The 25,032-nt window shown below is 34.1% G+C and overlaps 2 protein-coding genes across 2 annotated transcripts; one reads left to right on the top strand and one right to left on the bottom strand.

Moving 5' to 3' along the window:
- Window positions 1-896: 896 nt before the first annotated feature.
- LOC118750577 (dromyosuppressin) lies at window positions 897-13,341 on the top strand. Its single transcript, XM_036485315.1, has 3 exons — window positions 897-1,028; window positions 12,090-12,298; window positions 12,575-13,341. The coding sequence occupies exons 2-3, from the start codon at window positions 12,091-12,093 to the stop codon at window positions 12,649-12,651; spliced, it is 285 nt and encodes a 94-aa protein (XP_036341208.1). The 5' UTR covers window positions 897-1,028; window position 12,090; the 3' UTR covers window positions 12,652-13,341.
- A 5,045-nt stretch (window positions 13,342-18,386) lies between these two features.
- On the bottom strand, window positions 18,387-20,414 carry LOC118738489 (golgin-84). Its single transcript, XM_036469426.1, has 2 exons — window positions 18,785-20,414; window positions 18,387-18,708 (listed from the first exon to the last, which is right to left on the bottom strand). Exons 1-2 carry the CDS (start codon window positions 20,304-20,306, stop codon window positions 18,494-18,496), a joined length of 1,737 nt encoding a protein of 578 aa, XP_036325319.1. The 5' UTR covers window positions 20,307-20,414; the 3' UTR covers window positions 18,387-18,493.
- Between the last annotated feature and the right edge of the window lie 4,618 nt (window positions 20,415-25,032).

Genomic DNA, 25,032 nt, shown 5'->3' with positions numbered 1-25,032 from the left:
GTGTTCTACTTTTAGTGCAATAGTAGGCTGTAAAACTTTGTTGTGTTAATATAAAAAGTATCAATAGACGCCAAAAACTATGTATATATGTACATACGCACACATTTTTTATACTTGTCTGACTGTTGTGTCCAAGCAATTAAAAAACTGTAATTATTTAAGTAATTTATAGCTTATCATATTTTACCCCACATTGCTTTATGAGCACACAAAATAGAACTTAAGTACTGTAACTAAGTATCAAAGGTACACGTATGTATGTACATACATTTTTACGTACTACATACCATATTTACGACTATTGTCCTGCGGGGACTTTACTGAAAAAAATAAGATTTTTTTGCTTAACAGATAATTAGAAACATAAAAATGTATATAAAAGCTTATAAAATAATAAGTTGGTTATGATCACGAAAAGCGATGAATACTATACATAAACCAACATACAAATAGCAATGCCAATACCAATATGAATACCCCCGTACAATGTGTGTCCTTAATGTACACGTAAGCAGACAAAAGTGAACAGTGAATACTCAATACAACATACTTAAACTTTAATTTCTAAGATAAACTCAACAATAAATATTTTAGAACATTTACAAACACATTTATGCTGTTGCGTGTAAAGTTCCTGCAATGCGGTTACATACTGCTTACATATGTATGTACGTAAACACATACATACACACGCGTACATATAGAAAGCCACGTACCGGGGGCGTATGAGCAACTAACTACCCACTTCACTGTTCTATGGCAAATAATCAAAATCGCCGCTGGAAATGTCAGCCAATGGGAATGCTGTGTATTTTCTTCCAGCATCCAAACTCGCAATCGTTGCATATAAAAGCGCGCATCCTGTTGCAGTCGACATCATTCAAAAACAAGTGTGCTGCTACGACACAGTTGCAATATCTAAACACAAACAGCATCCAATTGACTCGTTGACGGAGCCAGCAACAAGTGACAGTTAATTTTGAAATTTTATTAGTGAAATTCACAACAACAACAAACGAAATCAACAGGTGCGTAGAGGATAAAATATATTTTTTCTCTTTGCTTTATTGGGGAAGTAAGCCGATCAAAGTGTTGAGTGAAAGTGTTTTTAAAGGGAAATTGTGGTACAAAAAGTTCGCGTAGGTTTTGACTTATGAACATATGTAGTTTTGGAAAACATGTATATACCTACATACATCAGTATTAAAGAGAGAGAAAAAATCTGAATTAAATAAAAAAAATATTATGCATGCAGTTTTCTGAAAAAATACAATAAAAGTAAAAAAAAAATCAAATCTGGCAGCATTAAAACTTCGCATGTTAATTGAAAAATTTTCCTTTTTTTAATTATTTTGCATATATCAGACTTTTTTTTTAAGTATCAGTGCTATATACAAACGGTCAAAAGTATTTACCCAGAAACAACAATTTTTTATGCAACAATTTTTATTTTAATTTTTTCTCGCTAGTTTTTTATTAAAATATGGTTAATTCTACAGCAAAAAAAATAGAAATCTAATTTCTAAACTTTAAATTCAATAAATGTTCATGCAAATTTTCCACTTTTTGATCAGATATTTTTTTAAATTTTTTTGACTATACAGTTTTGTAGCCCGTTGATGCAGTTTTGTAGCCCGGCTAATGCATTCTCAAAAAAATCAGATTAAAAAAATGAAAATCTGCATGGAAATTTATTGAATTTTCCTGAGTTTTGCACAAAGTTTATAAATTAGTATTTTTATGTGTTTTTTTTTAAGTATTAACCATATTTTTATAAAAAACTAGCGAAAAAAATTAGTTAAAAATTATTGCATATGTTGTGAAAAATTCTCTGGGCAAATACTTTTGACCGATAGTTTACATAAATAAAAGTTTGTAAAGCACTGAAAATATGTCTGTGTAAAAGTTGTTTATAATTTGAAAGCATTAAATACGAAAAAAATACTTTTAAAGCCGTATTTCCCTAGGTTACAAGAACAAATTTAATATTTTGTATATTATTTTAATATATACTTTTCTATTCCAAAATTAAGTTCTATTCCAAGTTAAGTTTATATACTCGAAAATAGCTAAACTTTTTCTAAACTTTGAATATTTTTATGTAAAATATTTTTCAATTTCCAGTTTTTTTTAGTTACTTCAAAATTGTGAAAAACGTGCTTGAAAATATTTAACATATTTTTTTTTTTTATAAAAACATCACTACTTTTATGAAACTTATTTTTAAGTTCACAAATTAAGGCTTTTAAGTTTTTTTTTATTTCAAGAGCTATTAATTTAAAAATTTTATTTTAAACAGTTTCACATAGTTTATGGAAAAAAATTTCAAGTACATATTTCGAATATTGTTCCGTAACTATAGACTAGGAGACTTATTCATAAAAAATGAATTAGCTTTACAAAACGTTTATAAATTGAAAAATTTTTATTTTTTTGCATACATATCTAAAGTTATATATTTTCCGACTTAACATTTTGGTTCCATTTCATATCTTTTATGTATTTTCCCATGGTAGTCTATTTCACGATTTCATATTTTTTTAATTCCCATCTTTCTGAGAGCTACATTGTTTCTTTTTCGACTTTGTATTTATTTTTATATTTGGGAGTACGTGAGTTATTGCCCTTTACACCTGCAAAACGGCCATAGACAAGAAATATTTTCTCAAAGCTCACTTAATGCACTGGATGTAAGCAGCATCAACTTCTCTCACCATGCGGGCATACCAGTGTCTTCCTGGAAATCTTGGCATAAAGTCATATAAAGCTCGTCGACAGAACCTACTTGTAGAGCAGCCCGACCAACCCGGCCCATCATCGCCTAGAGAAGGTTTGACTACATTGCCGTCCATTGTATTGTTCTCATGTCCCTTTTAATCCGTTTTAAATCTGTCAGATTGTTGGGTGTGAAAGAGCTCAGATGTTCGTCTCCCAATACATCGCGGCCAAATGTTTAATACATACCTAATTCTTGCAAAGGCGGGCAGAAGCACAAAAAGTGTTTCACCGTCTCAAGCGATGCTGTGAAAATCTTTTTTAAAGTCACCAACAAAATCTTAACGCCATCTTTAAGTACAGTAGGTAGGATGCCATCCGGCCCGGCGATTTGAAACTGTCAAGATATTCAACAAGTCCTGGCAACAAACCAGTTGTACCTTGACACAGCTGATTTCCGGCGAAGTTAGTCTCTAGAAGAAGAAAGAGAGACTAAATCCTACTCTCCATTAAAGAGCCATTAGGCCTCTTGATTGAACCCAGCTTTGTGGTTAGGCCCTTCTTAAGAACTTTCACTCGCCTAGCCGCTTGACCCAAGGTTTCAATGCGGCTGCAGTATTCTTTAAAAGAGGCCCTCTTTGCAGAACGAATTAGCCTCTTATACTTGCTTTGCGTGCAGCGAAAGCGTTCCGAGCCTATTTAAAAATTAGCTTTTGGGGCCCAGTTTAGAAGTTGTCACCAACTTATGAAGCTCTTTGCTCCACCAGGGAAGAGGCCTACGACTAGTCGGTGGACGAGACGGACAAGCCTTATCCAAACTGAAACGTAGGGCAGCGGTTAAATTAACCACCGTCTCATCAATGGCTTGTCTGGCTCCTATCCTAGTTGGCCTCTTGGTATGGTTCCCAAGCTGTGCCCTAAAACACATCCAGTCCGTTTTTTTTTCAAGTTTCGCATTGGCGCAGAGTAAATAGAGCCCTCGCCAAGTTTAGGACGGACCACCCTAACCGAGAGTTCAAAAAGGATAAGATCAATCACTTCCTCCTGTCTTCTGGGCGTAACAAATGTTGGCTTAGTGTCCACATACATGACACTCAGCCCACTTGACAGAATATACTGCTGCCCCTGATTTTATTCTGGGCATTAGCATCAACCCGACGTATTCCACAACATAGCTTATCCATAGTGCCTACGATTTTATATTGAATCTCTTCGCCTTTGGCATTGCATATTTTTCGGTCAAAATTTTATTCTTTTAGAGATTTTTAGCGCGAAGATTTCTAGAATCCCACTGCCCAGGTATAGCCTTAAGTGAAAACGGATCTCAACATCGATTCACATTAAAACCCTAGTCCAAATATGACCTTTGGTGTAGAGTAGCATTCGGAGCTAGCAAACCGGAAATCAGCGGAATCAGAATGCGGTTGCAGTGTAAAATGTGTAAGCTGTCCTAAACCACAAGCCATCCAAAATGAAGGGATTTACGCAAGTGTTTTTACAAGCTACTCCCACATACAAACAAATGTACATCAAATTATCATAATCGGACGTGAGCATTAGTGCATATATGTACATATGGCAATACACGGCGCATATGGCATTCCATTCGAAACGTGACAAATGCCTACAAGCTATCTAACAAAATTATTTCTGGCGTTATGCATTCTAAGCCTTTTTTGGGCAATTAAAACACGCAGAGAATTACATGCATAGGTGTGTAATAATGTAACATGCACACTAGATATCGTCTAGCACATCGTCTTCAAAAGAGACACAACTCAAAATTACCCGTTCGGCTGAAAATGCGAAAAACTATTTCTTATTGCTTATTGCTAATCATGTGAATAAGGAAGACTTTACCTTAGGTTTTTTCAGCAAATTATTACAAAAATTTTGTCCAGCTTTTGCCGAAAGGTAAATAAAAGCTCTGTGTACATTTTTGGTGCATAATTGCAAAAATGCGAAATTTTGAGTTGTGTCACTTTTGAAGATCGCGTGCGATATGTACTAAAATCGAATTTTAGTCGACACAGTTAATGATATTCAATTTGGACGTTGAAGGTATGCGTGGCATTTTGGCTGCAGGTTGGAAGGTTGTGAATTCAATTCTAATGCAACGAATAACGGTATAATGGAAATTAGATTAAAAAAAAGCAAAGTGCAGATTCTTCATAAATTACAGTTATGAAAATATGTTGGCAGAAATTAGTTGGCAATCTGAGGCACAGGTCAATAGTAAAACTCTTATTTTTTTAGATAAAAATCCAGACACACACTTATGTAAATTCCCTTGGCACTTCAAATTCCATATACATATGTATGTATGTACGTATGTACACAGATTAAATTAACCCCATTTCACCAGAACATCTAGGAATTTTTTTTAAGCTAAAACACAGTCTTAACACTCTCTGCACAATTTACCTCCTCTTTAGCCAATTTATGAACAGCTGCCACTAATTCCCGCTCATATCATTTGCAAATCTCTTCATAGAAACGCCACAAGTATGCATTTTCAAAGTATTTAGCATTCACGATCACTAAGCCAACCGGTGATTTAACGGCTAATGCGCCATAAAGTATGCAACATTTTCAGCTTTTTACGCGCCATCATTCATAAATCTTCAGATTTGCCTGTGGCATTTACTACAAAGTAAGACTTTATTAAGATGATTGCAAAATTTAAGTTCCTTTTCGCATATTGTTATTATCACCTGGTTTGTGGTGCTTTGTTTGCACTACTCGTATCCCCTCTCTTACATTACATACATACATATGTACCTGCGGAATGCAGCACAACAACAAATTGCTAGCAGTCGTGATGGTAATTTTTATCTATTATGTTGTTATCCTGTCGCTTTAAAGCTGTGATAAGTTACTGCTAGCGAAGTGCGTACGTTTCATACATATGTATGTATGTATGTATGTGTGTATGCACTAGGTATACTTCATTGTGTACATACATATGTACATACATACATACATATCTGCAAGTACCACAGCGTTGTTCTTTATTTGCCAGCTGTCAACAAAAGAAAACTTAACTAGTACCTTGTATGCAATTGTACAGCTTACGGCATACCCTGCTGGAAAAAAATTAAAAACTAAAAAATATTTTATGTATTTAGCAAATAGGCTTAAGTAATTACCTAAATATATCAAAACATGCCAAGATTTAAGTACGTTTTGCAAAGTGGTGTTCGTTATATACAGATAAATGTTACCAAAACTATTTTTCAAAGATATATAAATAACACTGTGCAACAACAAAACAAAAACCGGGATTTTCTCACAAAAAATTGGTCAAAATTTAGTTTATGCTGTTTTTTCTTCTGGGCATAGATTTTTAGATTTAATTTACTTTACTTTAACTTTTACGTTAAAGACATGAAGTTTTTGCCTGAGAGGACCCTTAGTAAAATTTTCTGAAGAATAATTTTCTAGAACTTAACAATCCTGTAATGAACTTTCAAACGATATTTTCAGGCGTATAATGAGTTAAAATATGGGTTAAAATATTCTGCGACAATATTTCCCACGCATTTCTATTATATACGTCCTAGTCTTTAATTTCGCTCAGACATTTATTTGATAAATTTTTCCCCTTTTTTGAAAACTACATAGGCCGAGACGTGGTAAACTTTAGTAGGCCATAAAATAAAAAGAAACGAGCTAACTTTTGCAAAACAACCGAGTTTTTGATTGCTGGATACGTATGTATAACTACAGTAAATATTATCAAACTCCGGCTGTTTTAAATTGCCATAAAATTGTCGCATAGTGTAATTTGTGTGCGCTACATAAATAAGCAACAAGTAATTTTTTAGCAAAAAACACAACCGACTTCAATTCCCATATACAAATTTTGGAGTACCGTTACTTTCTTCATGATTCAATGATCCGATTTAAACTAAATTAGTATGGGACCACCCTTTTTTAACGATTTTTTATGAGTCTCCACATTGCATTTTTTGGAGCTTTGGAAATTGTCTCCGAAAAAGTGTTTTTTCCCCATAATATTATTCTTGATAAAAAATGTAAATTCGCAAACAAAAGTATTGAAAATGGAAAAATAATATAAATTTCAATCGATATTTATTAAGCCACATGGTCCTCTATAACTGCTGAAATCCTTGCCGTCCTTGAAGCGTCTAAGATTTCCTCTTTCAATTCACTCTTGTTCTATATATGCCCTGCAAAAAATTGTGCGACTAATCTCTAAAGAGAGTATTCCGAGACCACTCTCAATCGGGTACAATTGGGCATTAATTAGTCCCAACTAGTCTCATACAGGTACTAATGGAGGTCAATTAGTCTCGACTCATCCCTTATGGGTATAATTGGAGAACAATTAGCCCCCAACTCATCTCTAACGGGTACTATTAACGATTTAATGATTTGTACGCACTTAGTCAATGAAATTTCATGTGCGGCGTTGGCACACAGAGAGAGTATTCGCCTAACAAAACTGAGCCCCCCCGGTTCGAATCTCAGCTGGCGAAAATTTTTATTTTTATTTTTTAAAAGTGACTAGTCGCTTTTTATACCCTTTCGGATATAAATGTGAACAATTAGTCTCTTCATAGGACATGCCCGAACAAAAGCGATCAGTTCATTCCATATAAAGAGATCAAAAGTGGTATTAGTCGCATGCTCCTTTGCGATTGCTCCCGGAGTCATCCCGGATTAGTCCCATTTTTTGCAGGGTGTACATGTTTCTTTAGAATTGCCTACTTGCACTTTATTAGATTCAAATATGGCCCATTTGACAGCCACTTCGAAGTTGCTATTGTCCTTTAGATTCATATACTCCTTAAACTGTTTTGTAGAGAAGGGAGAAAGGTAATGTTATTATTTAACATTTAAAGTGTTTCTTGCGAACTTTGCACTATGGCATGGCGGAGAGTCACCTTGAAAAATAGGACAACGAACCATATCGATCCTTAACCGGCAAAAAAGCGTAAGCGACATTTTTTTCAAAATTTTATTTTTGGTGCCGAAATACATCTAGATGCTCTAGGGACATTTGGCTTGGTGGCAACTTGTGTCGAAACTAACTCGAATACACTAATTTTCAATAATGGTAAACTTTCTAAGAATCGAAATCATTCAAGCCTTTATGAATTAATACCCCCCATTTCTTCATTCGTCACAAAATTTTCAATTATTTTCTTTTCTATGCCTGAATGTCCGCCTTACTATCTGCGAAAATATTCATCTGCGATCTCGTCTCCTTAATCAGACCGATCTTGGTATGGGCGTATGTATGCGTCTCATTCTATTTCCCTCGATCAACTTCTAAGATTCATCAACGTTTAAATTTGCCGTAAGTGCATTGATGCAACTTGGAACTCAGTCCATATTTATTCTCTTTGGTCAGTTGCCTATAAACTGACCGAAAATCGCAATAGAATCGCAACCAATTTTAGCGTTCAATCAGATTTGACAGTTCACGGTTTTTAGAATTTCTTGCAGGGAATCTTCTGCATTTGCGCGCTGTTATATGTATGTATGTATGTATGTATGTTTCATGTTGTGTATAATATCCTAGCAACATTTAACTACGACAAATGGTGCCTAAGAAGACTTGTTCACCTGCAAATGCTAAGCTTCTTTACTACGCCTTCTGAGTGTCAGCTCTTTCCGGAATGCATTTCTGTGCTAGCTCACATTGTACAAGCTTTCGCGCCAGAAAATATACTTCATGCAATCGCTTGCTCAATAACAGCAAATAGTTTTCGTATACAGACGTACATATGTATGTACACACATATTGCTTGCAAACACATCATCGACATCAGTCTTCATTTGATGGATCATTTATACTTTGATGTGTTGGCATTTGTTGCACTCGCAGTTAATACAATACAAACATAGACGCACGTGTGTAAGGGAATCATAATCGCCTACATATCTTCATATGGTGCAGCTACATATATATCTGACCTTATATATGCGTATGCACATACATATGTACGGTGGCGGAAAATAAATCGGGACGCGACATTTTCACTGTTTTGACTATTTTTCTATTGTTAACTTAATGTTTATTGTTTTTTTTTGAGTGAAAGTATATATCGCTCACTATCTAACAAAAACCATCTAAGTGAAAATTTCAAACAAAATTTAAAAAAATTAGACGAATTTTCACAAATGTTCTCAAGAGATTTCATACTTTTTATTCAGAATTAAAAAAAATCTAGTTACCAATGCAGTTTTGTAAGCTCCAAATTCCAAAAATCAACTTCAATACTACAAAAAAAAAAATTCAAAACTACAAACTGCTCACCAAAATTTTTTCTAAAACTTCTGATTGAAAAGTTTAAATTTTTGTACAAAATTGGAAGTTCAAACTAACCTGGATTTTGTGAGATAGTGACCTATACCTTCATAAAAAATAATAAACATTAAATAAGAGACAGAAAAAATGCCAAAACTTTTTAGAATTTCGCGTCCCTGTTTATTTTCCCGCCACTGCATGTATATGTACATATGTATCAATGTGCGTATTAGCATCCTTAAACCTGCATAGTTGCCTTTGCTTTCATCTACGCATTTGCTCATCCTGTTATTTGATTGTTGCGGAAATTTAATTTTTAACATTTTTGCCTGATAATGTGATAAAATCTAGCTGATGAAGAAAATCTTGTATCTACCAGCATAACCATGTTAAATATGAGTAGAATAAAAAGTGCTAAATTTTCTCGTTGCTTGAAATGCATGCTTGAAATTAGTCATGGTTTTGAAGTTAAAAATCGCTACCCATCTTACTGCATAGAAGCAAGTACGCATCCAGTCCCCTTATATTTGAAACTTATATGTATGTATGTAGGTACAAATTTGTGGAAAGGGACCCATAACAAAAAGTTTCACTCCAACTATTTGCTTCACTATTATTTTATTTATTTACATATTCCCCTAGAGAAATAAGCGAAACTGAAGGTTTCTGGATGTGCAGCGAAAGTTGACTCCCATCACCGTGCAACTATCCAAGTTAAATGGAGTGCAACAACAGCAAGCAAGAAAAATGATACGCTTGTTGCGCATTTCCAAACGCTACAAAAACATTTGAAAACTAAACCAAACTACAAGTGTTTTCAGTTGCAATTAGTTGATATTGGTAACTTAAAGAAAAATAATGTTTGCTTGCGAAGAAAATGTAAACCGACAGCAAAGAAGATTGATTGAACTATTTGCACTACAAAAAAAATCTTAGCAAAAGTTATGTACATTTGCCTTAAATATGTATCGATTAAGACTCAACGAGTTGATATAAAGAAGGAAGAACTTGCCCTTCAGCAGATGGTTTTCACGAAGAACATTTTCATGCCAGAATCACCCTCTGAGGTTAGCGTTTTCTGTCGAAGGACGACAAAAATGTATTAAATAGAATATCTCACTCCCAATTCTACAAAAAGGGCTTACCAATGCATCAATTCACCAGTTTTTAGCTCTGCAATAAAAGCGACTCAGACTTCTCGAGTCAAGAGCTCCTATTGCTTGACATACATAATGAAATATTGGAAACTAATCATTTGCAAATCGCTCATTTACTTCAATAGTGTCGTTTCGAGTTCACCCAAACGACTTCACCAGACCAACGTCGTTACGACGCTGTGTGGCAAATTGGGTAGTAACTGCACTAGTAGGTTTCGACTGCTATGTAGGCGGCAACCTTGCGGTCACGCTCTTGGAAATTGTATGTATGTATACAGCAGTGATACCAACCGGGGGGGGGGCAAATTCCCCGATTTCGATGGAATTTGAATTTCTCGGTGTGATCGGGGAATGACGTTAGATTTGGGGGAATTTAATATATGTACAAACGATTTTGATTAAAAAACATTCCTATTGATGATAAAATTGCATTTATAAATTACAACTTGTAATACCAATCTCTCATTTTGTTATTACGGGTTTGAAACATTACGTAATTGCCTCATGCAATCGTGTGAATATTAAAGTAATTACAACCGTGCATAGCGACCAGTGTTGCCAGCTATTTTGTAGCTAAATTTAGTTATTATTTTCGACGTTTGGCTTAGAAATTTCGCGTTTAGCTATTAGCTACTTTTTAAGTTTTTTTTTTTAAATCGCATTAGCTGTTTTAGCTACATTGTTTTTTTTTGTAATTTCCCTATTTTTGCACAGAGTTTTACTATTTCATAATATATCATAAATTTCAAACGGTACGAAAATTGTTATATCGATTACACCGTGCGACAGAAACAAAAAAAAAATCGAAACACACGAAGCAATCTTACGTCAGGTTTTGTAAAGGACTTTTCAAAGATATGATTACTTAAAAAATTTTTTAAAAAAATTCAGTGCAATGTAGAATTACAACACCAGATGAAAGAGAAGATTATGTGGATTAAATTTTTTTTTTTGTGGTTTACAAGGACGAATAGGTATTGAAAATGCGCTTTTAATTAATTTTATTTTTTTAAGCTATTAAAGTTAGAAGGATATATCGATTGATGAGTGGAAGATCGACCTATCTCGGCAGCCAGTTCGAAAACGCCCTATCTCAAAAAACTTTTCAAGTACGCCTATTTCAAAATTTTATTTGGAAAACATTCTATCTCAGAATTCGGTTCAAAAACGCCCTATCTCACTTCAAAATGTATTTAAAATGTGTTTATATAGGGTGTTTTTGAATCGGCAGCTGAGATAGGGCGTTCTTGAAACGAATTCTGAAAGTTTTTTGAGATAGGTCGATCTTCCACTCAGCAATCGATATATTAATTATAAACAACCGCCTAGTTTTGTTTCCACCGTTTTCCCTTAAATATTGTAATACTTATCTTCACTGGTTCGTCGAAATGGAAAGGAAACTGTGAAACTAAACCAATGATATTTATATATTTTAGAAATAGATTTGCATATTTGAGCTAAAATTTTAATAATATTTACTAGTCAAAATTATAAGGTATTTTAGTACTTCAATTCAATGCAAGAAGTGCTTTAAATTTGTAGCAAAATTCATTTCGGGGGAATTTCATTGAAAATAGGGGGATTTTTTAAGGAATTTCGTGGAGTTAGCCCTAAAAGAGTTGGCATCCCTGGTATACAGAGTTGTCACTTATTTTGAATGCAGATATGGCCCGTCCACATACAACTTTGGCGTCGCTTCAACGCATTATAAAAAATTCAATTTTTTATGTATTTTCATGGGTTCAGCTCACGTTAATCTTAATATTTTAAAATAATAAATTTTATAATTCCGATGGAAAAACAGTACCCTTTTTTTTTTGGTGCCGAAAATGATGCACCCTAATGTATACATACATATAAATCACTAAAAGAGAACACATAAATATATGATATATATAAAATATTAAAAAAATATCTCTCTTAAAATATTCTTCCAGCATGTCCAGCCAAATGATCGTAATTTTCTGCTTCGCCACGCTTCTGATCGCTGCAGCGCAATCCAGCATAGCCATGGCTGTGCCACCATTCTGTCAATCTGGCATGGTGGAAGATATGCCACCACACATTCAAAAGGTTTGTGGAGCACTCAACAATTCGGAGCAATTGGCTACGGCACTTAAATCGTATCTGAATAGCGAGGCTGCAGGTAAAACAACATAACTTTTAATTAAAACAATTCGGGCGAAAGCCGGCGCAGGTATCAAATATAGTCGTTTCAACTCTCTCTAAACTAAATTGACAGGGGTGTTTTCGCCGATTTCAATCATTTTCGATAATCCGCTTAGTTAGACTTAATGATATAATTGTACCAAGTTTGGTAGAAATCAATAAAGTGGTTACCGAGACAGAGCCTTCTACTTATTACATACTTTACTTGTGTACTACAAACTAACTCTCGCTTCTCTCTCTCCAAATTCATTAGCCATGCTGACCGATCAGGCGCCATTGAAGCGTTCAGATGTTGATCACGTTTTCCTGCGTTTCGGTAAGAGGCGTTAAATTCGAAATAATGGCAATGATAAAGAAAAAATCGCTAAGCAACAACAAAAATCGATCGTTTGAAGGACTCTTTGATTTGAAACAGTCATCAAAATTTGCCACACACACACACACACACACACACTCACGCCGAAATCAAGCACGACGACCACCATGTGAATATATAAGATGTACATAAACTATATACATACATATATACCAACTACTTACTCACTAAATTTTAAAATTTTTAATGTATAATACAAAAAGCAAAAAAAAGAAAAGAAGAAAAATAATTTAACCAAAGCATTAACTTATATCTATTTATGTTATAATTTATGGCAGCAAATAAAATTGCATATGCAAAATATGCAAGCAAAAATATATTTTTAAATGATTGAGATATAAACATTATGTATGTATCTACTATGTATTATACAAACTCTCGAGTTGATCTCTTTTTAGCTTTTAATTATTTTTTCTGTACATCTGGAATATACTACTGTACACCAAATCACCAAGAAAAGTATGGGAGCTCATAAAAAATACACAAAACAAAAAAAAAAAATATTTTTTTAAACAAATCGTAATTTTGTTTTTGTAATGTATAATTCTTGTTAGGCACAGAAACACCACAAATCAGATATATAAATTTAAGAAATATTCTACCACGAGGGAGCGGAGACAATGGAGCATAAATGTATTTATAAATAAAAAGAAAAATATTAACATTTGTACTCACTATAAAAAGGTATCATAAATACTTGTACTACATAATATGCATGAATAAATAGCTATGTATGGATGTGGTTATGTATATAGGGGAAATATGTGTTACATGATGCAAAAATGCTTAGGCGCATAAAATGAATTTGCATATTTACCAAAAAAAAAAAAAAAAATTAGTTTTCAATGCAGACCCGCGAATAAAAATGTATGTATGTAATTTTCAACACCTGCATACTGAGTGTTAAAAAGTTTGATTTACAATAAAGAAAAATTGTTTTCCTCTCGAATGTTACAAAAAAAAAATCCAACGAATGAAAAATTTTCTTAAGTTTTTTGCTTCTAAATAATACCGAATTTCCACTTGACATTTGAAATTACAAATAATTTGCGGAATTTTAAAAATATCATGTTGAAACAGATTTAATTAATAACATTAACATTATTTTTTAAAGACCAATAAAATTTTTGTCATCTAATGGTCAGCGAAATGTCGGTATAAGTCTGGTAAGTGCTTAATACTTCCATACAGTATTTTTTAGTATTGATGCTTTCCACTTCAAGATAACCGGTCAGGTATGGGCATGCTTTTTAATTTCGATGAAACTGAAATATATTGTTTGTTGGTCCAACTAATGAGGGTCGTATTTTTTTTCACTTGAAAAAATTTTTTGGCCTATTTTACTTTTCACATAACTTTTTTAAAAATTAATTTAATTTTTTTTTAATTAAATGAAATCGTTGGTAATAATATCACCAGTGTGAATACGGCGAAAACTTGCGAACATAACATGAGTGGAGGCTTGTGAAATAGGAGTGAGGTTAAGTAATAGCTGATTCTCTGTAAATTGTGCGATAACATAAAGTTATATAAAAGTTATTTTATTGTAAAGAAAATAATAATAATAAATAATAATCTTTAATTATTGACTACATTGTAGTAAATATATAAGTATGCACCTCCAATATGTGTTTTTTCTAAAAAAAATTATATCTCCGAAAAAAAAATTTGCGCTACTAAGGATTCAGCTCAATTGTAGTTCAAAGTACCTATTTTCTTGTAAAAAAGTATGAAAGAAAAGTTTTTGCAAAATTTAATTTCGAGAAAAATTTTCATAAAAACAAAAAGCGAAAATTTTACCATTCGATCTTCAAGTAGCAAACAATTACTAACATTTTAGTGAAAAAATTAGTGAGATCTATTCGTTTTTAACAAACATATGGATATTTGAAAAAATATTCATAGGTATCGATTTTCATCTAAAAAACAAAATAGCTTAAATATAAGTCAGCCAAAAAATTTTTTTTACCAAAAAAAAATGTTACACGAGTCTCATTATTTGGACCAATAAATAACATACTTCAGTTGGAAGGAAATTAAAAATCATGCCCGTACGTGATCACTTGTCTTGAAATAGAAAGCCAGCATCCCATTGATAAAAAGAACACTACCGGTAACGAGAACTATGACTCTCGTTGGCACAGAGGTCAACACTGTGTGCGAAGTGAGATTTTTGGGCAATACGTTCGATACCAAACATCTCGATGTCCAGGGTCACAAGAGCACTAATAGTTTACAAACGTCTTGAGGCTGCAGTCCTCGGATACCCAGATGGATGACCTATGATAACCTATGGAGCGGTGGCCTAGGGCTCGAGAGTCAATGTAGTGACTGTGAGGCGCTCACTCACGACAGCAGCAATGGATGTTATTCTCGAGCTTACGCCTCTACAGATTAGCAAAGAGCAGGTAGCCAAACGATCCAAAATTAACTTTACCATAAAAGGTTGGGATAGAGAGAAAGTGGTATCATCTCGGAATATGGCCACTCAAATTACTATGATGGTTTGAATAGTAAAGCCGTCGATTTTGAAGTAGGGTTAGGCTTCTTGCAGTGAGGAAGTGACCATAGAAGAAAGAGGCCAAGGTAAGTATGTATCGCTAGAAGTTCCCTCTGATGGAAAACCATTTCCGTTGATTAATAACCCGAAGACTTGTTCAATCAATTTCGTTAGCTTGCTATTCACTCAGCGCACGTTACAGCAGTCCCAATCAAAGTACATAGATAGCTCGCTGAACTCTGGGGGGCAAATACAAAGCAACGTATGGTCACCGTCGACTAGTTGGATGCAGTGGATGACGTCAGAGACCTCTCAAATACTGCACTACGGACAACGACGGTACTACTTCTACCTTCGAACTCAGGATATCAATTCCATTTCTGGACGCCAATATCGACCAATTATCAACGTATAAAATCCGAAAGATTCCTGATTGTAGCTGCAGAATGGAACGACGATTGTTGACCGCTCAAATTATTCGCCGTCGATCGCCAACCACAAAAGCCGTCATTACTGGGAAAAGCAGAAACCGGCCCTTTTTTGGATGATTTCTCAGGTTTCAGTAGTCAGACCTTGCGCCCAGACATCCGAGATTTCAGGAAGGTTGAGGGTGGTCATTGACATATTGGTCATTACATTTGTAAGGTAGTATACATCCGTTGGGCCGATACGAAATACGAGTACTAATCTTCTGGTGATAAAGCGTGGTCACTACCCTTCGGAACAGACGTTCGCTGACAAAGTCGATTGGTGTGAAAAGGGCGCGAAGGTGCTCTCGATAACTTCCGCGAAGCCGTCCAATTAAATTCAATGTTGGTATGATGATTCGCGGAAGCAAAGTCAGTAGGTTTAAGTATCAGTCTAGATAAGTATGGATAGCCGCAGTCGATGATTGTGGATACAGGGCTTTGCAGCGAGGGGCAAGACAATCGCTTATCCACTCGCATGTGATTCGCAGGTCAGAGGTTCGAGTATGTTCTGGTCTGTGCACTAACCAAGGCACGCGGAGCAAACGATGTGAGGTACCAAGAGCTGCTGGTTAGCCCTCATACGAGAGATGGAGCGGTATGCCACTTGGGAGGTGGAAACATCTTGTTGAGCATCGTGTTGAACTGATATTTTTGAGCCGTTAGGGCCGCTAGCGCTAGCACACCGAGACCGTAAAGTCCACAACATCTATCCGTTGTACAGCTCACATTCCATTTCATTTATTAAGAGAAAGATATTAGTACATCTAACCAAAATATGGTGATTTCTCTGGCATACAAAGAAGAGCTAGCCGCAGCTGAAGGTTGCGGCGTAATCAAGGGACGAACTACGAGAAATTTGGCTCGCCGGTCGATACTGAGCGTCAAAAATATGAATACCCTGACGTTTCTTTATTTATATTTTTCTCATACTCAATTTTTCTTATTTTTTATAAAAATTCAGTTCATGCAACAGCAAAAGCCAGCAGTATCAATTTTTTTCTATTTCATATAGAACTTGGGAAAAATTCAAGAAATAGCAAAAAATTGCATATCTTAGACAAATTTTGGGTATGCAATTTTGTAGCCCATTAAATTTTAGTAACATAAAACACAGGTTTCAAGTTTAAAAAAATTACCGTTTATTTTTCAGAATTTTTTTCGTCGAATTTTGATGAAATTTCTTTGGTATTTCTTGAATTTTCCCCGAGTTCCATATGAAATTGAAAAAAAAAGAAATGATTATGCTGGTTTTTTCTGTTGCATTCACTATATTTTTATAAAAAAAAAAAAATATTAAAAAATTGGTATGGAAAATAGTAATAAAGAAAATCGTCAAATCGTCAGGGTATTCATATTTTTGACGCTGACTGTACATATATATGTATGCAACAATGACAACCGTTACTCCGGCGTTCGACGAGTTATAGACGTTGCATTCTCTGCCCTTTAATGAACTTAACTATGTTAACCTATTATAAATTCAATGTTAAAATTGCAAACGATATGTAGGTTTAACGACTTTATGTTCGAATAGATAGTTACATATGTATATACAACAAGCATGTCTACCACAAATACACTTCGCTTACACATATGTACATTAGACTGCATCACCAAAAAAAGTTGCGTTTTTTTCCGCCGGGATTACAAAATTTATTATATTTTAAGACGTCCACCAAAATATTTCGGAAAAATATTATGATTTAAGCGAGCTGGACCGTTTTGAAAATACCTGCAAAAATGGAGTCTTTTATGAATAAAAATAGTTTCGTAAAGAACTTTTTGAAAAAAGTCCCATCAGATGACAAAACAAATTAGGCTTAAAAATTCTGCATAAAAATATTTAAAAATCTTTTCAACGGAATAGTAATAATGAGATTTTTGATGCTGTTTTTTTACTTTTTTCAAATATTGATTTACAAAAAACTTAAATAACTAGGCCGAAACTGTTCTGATTTCGACTTATAAGATCTCGGTAGAAAGGTATTTTCCCACTAATTTTATTTAAGTGCAAAAAAAGTCATTCGGATCCCAATATTTTTTTTAAATACCAACAAATCTTAATTCAACTTTGAATGATATTCGTTCGTTCTTCCTTTCTCTTTCATCCTTTGAATGAGTTTATAGTATATTTAATTGAAAAGATGATTGTATCTTTTAAGAAAGAAATTTTAATAATGAAATATTTTTTCTTGATAACAAACAAAGTTTACAAAGGTAAGTCTTAAACAAATTTTCATTTAAATAAAGTGAAAATTATTGAGAGTGTATCCCACAGAGTTTATTAACAAAGAAATAAAAAGGGTGAGAAAATACCTTTCCAATGATATCTCACAAGTATAAATCGGGAGAGTTCAGGCTCAGTTATTCAAGTTTTCCTTATACCAATCTTTGAAAAAAAGTTAAAAACAGCATCAAAAATCTCGATTGTTACGATTCCCGCCAAATTTTTTATAAATTTTTAAAAATTATTTTTACGCAAATTTTTTAAGCTTAAACCGTTTTGTCATTTGAGCGGATTTAAAAAAAAAAAATCTTTAAGAAACTATTTTTATTCATAAAAATTCCATCTTTGGAGGTATTTTCAAATCGGCCAGCTCACTTAAATCTTGATATTTTTTCGAAATATTTTGGTGGACATCTTAAAATATAATAGATTTTATAATTCCAATGGAAAAACAGTACCGATTTTTTTTTTTTTGTATGGGGATTGATGCATTCTAATGTACATATATTAAGAGTTATACCAAATTAAGTGTCTAAAAAAAAAACAGATAGTTTTCCATGAAATGACAAGCATGGAAACTGGTGGAAATTCCATTACATCTAGTTCGGTGATGACGATATCAACACAAAGACAACCCATAAGTGCAGCAATCCTACATACATCAGCACAAATATGCGCATGAGCGGATAACGCCGTAGAAATGCGCCCAAACGGATCCCAGCCGAATCAAGTGAGGAATAGACACGCTTAACTCGACGCGCCACACGATTATCGAAGGGATTCTCACGCATCAATAGAGGAAACTGAGCTTTTACTATAAAATGTTAGAACAAATATACTTTTTAGTATAAACACATTTTGCCGAACATATGTATGTTTTGCACACTTACCATCGTCAGTGGTGTTCGAAAGCAATGCATTACGGGAGACAGCCCTACCGCCATGCAGACTACTTTCGAATGTATATTGCTGCTGCAGCTGATCTTGCATTTTCTCTAACTGTATACGTAGTGCATTGCGCTCGGCAGTGATGCGCTCTACAGTTTGCTGCTTATCCACCAGGGTCTGCGTTAGCGCCTTAATGCGGTCATTAAAACTATCTGATGTGATGCCATCTTCACCGTTTTGCACTGTCATTTTGCGACGCATCAGTTCTGCACGCAGTTGTTGTAATTGTGTGTCCTTTTCTTGAAGTCGCGTAGCAGAAGCTGCCATCTGATTGCTAACCTGTTGTCGCAACTTTACTAACTCTTGCGCTTGTACACGCTGCTCTGATTCGGCGGCGAGCAACTGTTCACGTTCTGTACGCAATTCCTTTCGCAAAGCGTCTTCAGCAGCGTGTGCAGCAGCTGCCAGTGTGGTATGTTGTTCGTTTACCAACTGCCAGTCATGTCGCAGCTCATCTAATTGCATCCGCAAGGTATTGCACTCCTCTAAAGTTTGCTGGTGCTCTTGTTTCAGTGCATCGAACTCCATTTGTAGCAAACGTAAATCTGTTTCGCCCTCACTACCAGCAACAGTGGTGGTGGATGAGCCGTTGGCTTTAAGTTCGGTTATGAGATTATCCTTCATTTGCAGTGCCAATTGCGCTTTTACACGGTATTCTTGCAGCTCCTTGCGCTGCTGTTCTGTTTCCTTCATTTGCATTTGTAATTTATGAGCCGCCTCCAGGTACTCCTGCTGTATTTTAGCTAAATTCGATTCAAGTTCTGAAATCGAATGGATGTATGCATTGATAGTGCTTTGGGCGCTCCCCAATTCATGTTGTGCCTGATCGCGCTCATCTGTTAATCGTTGTAGCAGTGACTCACTTTCTTGGAGTCTTTTAAGCAACAATGCTTTTTCGTTGTCCCGGTTCATTGCGTTTATGCGTGCGCGCAATTCATCACGCTCACTGGTCACTTCACTTAATGCGATCTTAAAAGCCATTAACTCTTGGCCATCCGGTGAGCTGGAGAGGAATGATCCCTCAGTGGCTACTTTTCTTAAAACATCATGCTTTGGGTTCGTTTCTTCCACCTCTATGGCCACCACAGCATCTGCATGCGAATTAATGGAACTTCGACGGGAGGAGACTGCAGAGTTTACAGTCCATTCCATCTTTGGTTTAGACTCCGTGGAATCTGTCAAGATAGTGCCATACGTTGCCATAACATCACTTGTGTCTACTTTACCGCTACTTATCAAGGAGTTTCCGGCAGTTATTGCCTTGGCTGGCGATAAAGCTGATTTCAAAGACAATTTACTGCTGGATAAACTGCGTCGCATCGTTTCCAAAGCATTACTTTCACCAATATCTACAGCTCCAGCGCCACCAGTTGCAGTCGTAACTTGCAGCGCACTTGCTGCATTTTGATCCAATTTATTTAGAATATTTTCGGCTTTATCTGCTAAGCCTGATATCCAAGCCATTTTGTGTTGTCGTGGCGACAAAAGAGCAATTTATTATTTTTAACGAGAAGTAAACAAATATGCAAATAGTTTGCGTTCCACTTGACAACCGCAAATGTTTAAAGTCGGTGTTGGACTTTCGTGAAGGGGAAATTTTAATAAACAGCTGATGCGTCATTTGGAGGAATTTTTGCATATTTGGTGTACGGTTTAGTAAGATGCCCAACTATTTCGGGCTATTCCGTCCAAAGGGTGACCCAATCAAAAAAATAGTCTGTTCTTTTGAACTTCGAACTAAAACCTGTGGAACTGTCCAACTACACTTTTACTCTCTCAAGTGAGAGTAAAAGGAGAACAGATGCAGAAGTGAATGGGAACGCAAAAAGCACTAGTTTTGATCCAATACTTTTCGTGAAAAATCCTGTAAAACTGTCAAACAGCAAAATTACTCTCTAAAGTGAGAGTAAAAAGTGAGTAACAACAAAAAGTACGGGAACGAAAAAAAAAACATTTTTCCTGTAAAAACGTCAACCAGTGATTGCTCGACACTTTTCATGATTGTACCAGAAGAAAAAGTTCGGGTAAAATCTTGCAACTTCATTCTCTACACAACTCTCCAAAAGTCACTCTCGTTTACAGGATTTTGGAGTACGGGAAGATTTGTCCTGCAAGTTCGTGTAAAATCCTGTAAGTTCATGGAGTACTGGATCAGAGCTAATTACAGTGGCAAGACACGACGAACATGTGCGCGAGCATGCTCGGCTTCGGTGCATGTTCGTCGTTTGTGGACGGTACACGAGCATGTTCGCAAAAAAAAAAAAATTGATTTGCAGTGGGCATGCTCGTCATTTGCGGCGTGGTCCACGGTTTCTGTTAGTTGGGTTATATTCCACTTCAAATTGCTTAGTGTGCCTCGGAAAATTCCGTTTTCACCCCATTAAGAAACGGCTCCTTAGAAGTCTGTGGGAGGATCCGAAGGGGTGCAGATTTTTATAAAGTGGGGACTGTGCCCTTTCTCCCCTCCCCCTCCATCCACTTCCCAATATTTAAATTAAGTGTATCACGGGCTGCTTATGGGCCAAATGCACCACAGTATTATCGGATTAATATGTAGGTAAACTCACGCGCACATTCTCATTTTCAATCTCAAACAACAAAAATTGTGAACATTTCATTTTTTTATTTTCAATTTTATATGTATGATTTTAAAATCCTTGTAAACGGCAGAAAAAAATAATGGCGACGAATTGAGAGAATGAATTTACCACAGTATACAATAATCCAGATAGCCAAAACAAAAAATGTAAATATGCTTATTTGACAATTTATTTGAATGGATTGGTTGATATTTTTTCACAGTTGTCGTTTTTGTTAACCCAAATGAAATCCAATTTCAATATTTTCTTGTACTGAAAAATATTTTCAAGTCACATAAAATAAAATAACAAGAAAAAAACAAAATTCCAAGCAAATCAGGCGTTAAACGTAAGTGATTATGACCGGATGCAGTACCTACATAAGTCAAACCGTGTTCCGAACACAACTTTGAGTGAACAATGGTGGGCTGACTTTGTAAAATGGTCCCATCGATTAACAAGCATTACTTAGCTTAAGGTAGAACTCTCTAATTTTCAAATGCACGAAATTTATATGTATTTGTTCAGCCGCTTATTCACATTTGAAAAAGGATAATGCATGAATTAATGCAAAAACGGTTTATGCAGATAAGCAAGCGCGTTTGTTAACCGTATAAAATGTCTGTACATATATACACATATGTATACATATATATATCAAAATATTCAGGATGATGAGATGAATAGGTTCAACCCTATCTGTTTGTAAACACGCTAACTCGAACAAAATTTAGATATTTTAACGAAAGTCGGTGTCGAAGTTGCCTTTGGTATAATTTAGGTTAGTCTTAAATTTTGGCGAAATTTGCCAATAACCACGCCCACCTCCCACGTAGTAATTAAAAATATTTTTGTTTTATTATTATTATTTTTTTTACCAATTTTGCTGTTCAAATCTACATTTCAAATATATCAACAAACATTTGTGAGTACTTTTGCATCAGTCGTTGCCTATGGGTTAATGACAAAAAAAATCCTATATATTCACAATATTTCATGTATTAATTTTCAAATAAGCATATTGTCAATGGCTGGTTTACTGTATACTGTGGAATTTACCTTTTAAAGTTTTAAAAATCGACGAAAAATCGGGTATTTTTTTAATTTGCTCCCTGTTAATTTGAATTTGTTCCGTTTTTTTTTTTTAAATAAAACTTCTCCACTAAATATTTCTAAATTTTGACCTGATTTTGAGTTCTGAAAACGGCATCGTAATCTAGAGCCCAAAATTAAGTTTACGTGTTTGGCTGTGATATTTCAAAACTTAAAAAATTTCCTACAATACTAGTATAGATATGTATTTCGTTAGTATAGTACGGAAAGGGCCCAACTCACATTGTCGCTGAAATACAAAAAGCAGTAGCTAACTAAAAATCCAGAATTCACTTTTTGATTGATTATGAGGCATCGCATCGAATTGTAAGTCCCCTCATCGTTTTATGCGATAAAAAATTTTAGTTCGTTGTGGCCTTTAAGCATCTCAGCGACGTTGTGAGATACGCCCTTTCCATACTATACTAATGATACGTACCTCCAGATACGAGTAATATTAAAAAACTAATAATAATATTAAAAAAAAATATATATACATATATCATTATTTGGAGACAGAAAAAAAAAAAGAGTACGAGCGGCCAAAAATATTAGTGTTTGAGATTAGATCATTGGATGGAGTGTTTTCCCCATGTTTTTTTTTTATTTTTCAATCAAAACATCCGATTAGATAATATTGAGCTAAAATATGTATATATTTATCTTACCTTATTGCGTTTCGGATTGTAGGCTAAAAGTCTGTGCTGTAATACATACATACATATGTATGTATATGTACTTATGTACGAGTATATTGGTGCTTATTATTTTTATGGAATATTTAATAACATCAATAAAAACACATAAATAGTTAGAAAAAGTTTTATTCAGTCAGCAATACTATTTAGATAGTGACATTTACGCACAAACCAAAAATGATTAAAAAAAGAAGAAATTAACAAAGAAATTGAATATTCTTAAATGAATAAAAAATATTTGGAATATAATCAAATAATTAAATAAAATTTTTTAAGAATTTTAATTCAGTACTTTTAGTTTTGTCTTCAGGTACTGTGCCGCCCCAGTAGTTTTTAAAATTATTTTTATTTTTTTTTTTTTTTAGGAATTGTATAAAAATCAGTCTTTACTCTTTTTTTCTTATTAAATCATTTGTTTAGATGGAGTTTTACGATTCTTTACGTCATTTGAACCAAGTACTAAACTAAATTTTACAGAATTTTTGCAATGATTTTTTTTTTTTTTGTTTGTTTGATGTTAGCATAAATTGTTTATTATAAAATATCGTGGAAATTCAAAGTATTTATTTTTAATTGTAGGCTGTGGTTGCAATAATTAAATTAATAACTCTTGTATTTATGTTATGAATGCCTGACGGATTTCTTTGTTTTTTTTTTTTGTTTTGCATAATCTACAATTCATATCTTTGAAATCTTTTCATACAGATTTTTCGCTTTTGTACGTTATTTGATGTTGAGCCAAGTTTTTAAATGTTTACGCATCTAGCAAACTGTCGTATATATGTATTTGTAGAAAATACTTTTAAAAAATTATTTTTGAATCAAACTTTTCAGAAAATCTTACACTTGAAAATAGCTTTGCGTGTGCTGTTTGATTAATTTTTTTGTACTTTGTGTATTTTTCATTCATTCATGTTAGCGAGACATTCATTTATCTGGTGTTCGGTTTTCAAGAAGCAGAGATTTTTTCTTGTATTTTCAGCTTAATTTCTTGAATGAGCGTTTCAATCTCATTTCGCATTGCTTTTTTTGTTTCTTCGATATTTCTTTTCAAATAAGCATCGGTTCTCATTTCCGGCTTTATCAATATCTGTGAGATTTATGCTTGGTTGTTTGTCATATTTTAGATATGTATGTAACGTTTGATAAATTTATTTATATTTCAATGATGTTTATTTATTGCATTTATTTTATGGTCTTCAATTGTGTTTTCGTTTACTTGTTTTTTTTTTTCAAAAAATCATAATTTTTTTATATAACAAACCAATAAAATACAAACGAAAATATATTTGCAAACTTATGTATTGAGCATAATTTTTAACAAAAACTAAACAACTTTAACAAAATATATAGTAGTAGATATGTATGTATGTAATTCAAAGGCATTTCAAAATTTACCATTCCTTGGTTTATCCATTTGAATTCTTTCTTGCATCCAGGTTGGGCAACATTTTTTATTTTTTTTTTGTTTATATAAATTTTTTCTTTGTTTCGTTTCGTTATAGCAAACTTTTTTGTTTAATCATTTATAACGCCTTTCAAGCCTGTAAAGCAGAAAACTAAACTAGTATAATTATTTTGCTTAATTATAAAAATAGAATATGCTTTTGCTATGCCTCTATCTAGGCATTGCATACCACAAATATCACAGCAATATCACAGCTCTTTTATGCACTTACCATTCGTCTTCTCATCTTTTTCTATAGTTTATGTGAGCAGATTTATGTACCTTACTTGCATACCATTAAAATAGTAAATTTTCATTTGAAAGTAAAACTTCTTAACACACATTCTCTTTTTTGGTGAGGTTTCACAACTTTC

The sequence above is a fragment of the Rhagoletis pomonella genome, unplaced genomic scaffold (genome assembly GCF_013731165.1).
Source record: "Rhagoletis pomonella isolate Grant_MI unplaced genomic scaffold, Rhpom_1.0 Rhpom_scaffold_00001, whole genome shotgun sequence".
NCBI classification, from domain to species: Eukaryota; Metazoa; Arthropoda; class Insecta; order Diptera; family Tephritidae; genus Rhagoletis; species Rhagoletis pomonella.
Note: the sequence above shows the minus strand (reverse complement) of the source record. Positions and strands in the feature narration are given on the sequence as shown.

Bases quoted from the DNA above. Each gene is read 5' to 3' on its own strand.
- LOC118738489 (XM_036469426.1), bottom strand. From the start codon at position 20,306: ATGGCTTGGATATCAGGCTTAGCAGATAAAGCCGAAAATATTCTAAAT. The intron at 18,709-18,784 runs GTAAGTGTGCAA...AACATTTTATAG, and splicing joins TTCGAACACCACTGACGATG to TAAAAGCTCAGTTTCCTCTA.
- LOC118750577 (XM_036485315.1), top strand. From the start codon at position 12,091: ATGTCCAGCCAAATGATCGTAATTTTCTGCTTCGCCACGCTTCTGATC. The intron at 12,299-12,574 runs GTAAAACAACAT...CAAATTCATTAG, and splicing joins TCTGAATAGCGAGGCTGCAG to CCATGCTGACCGATCAGGCG.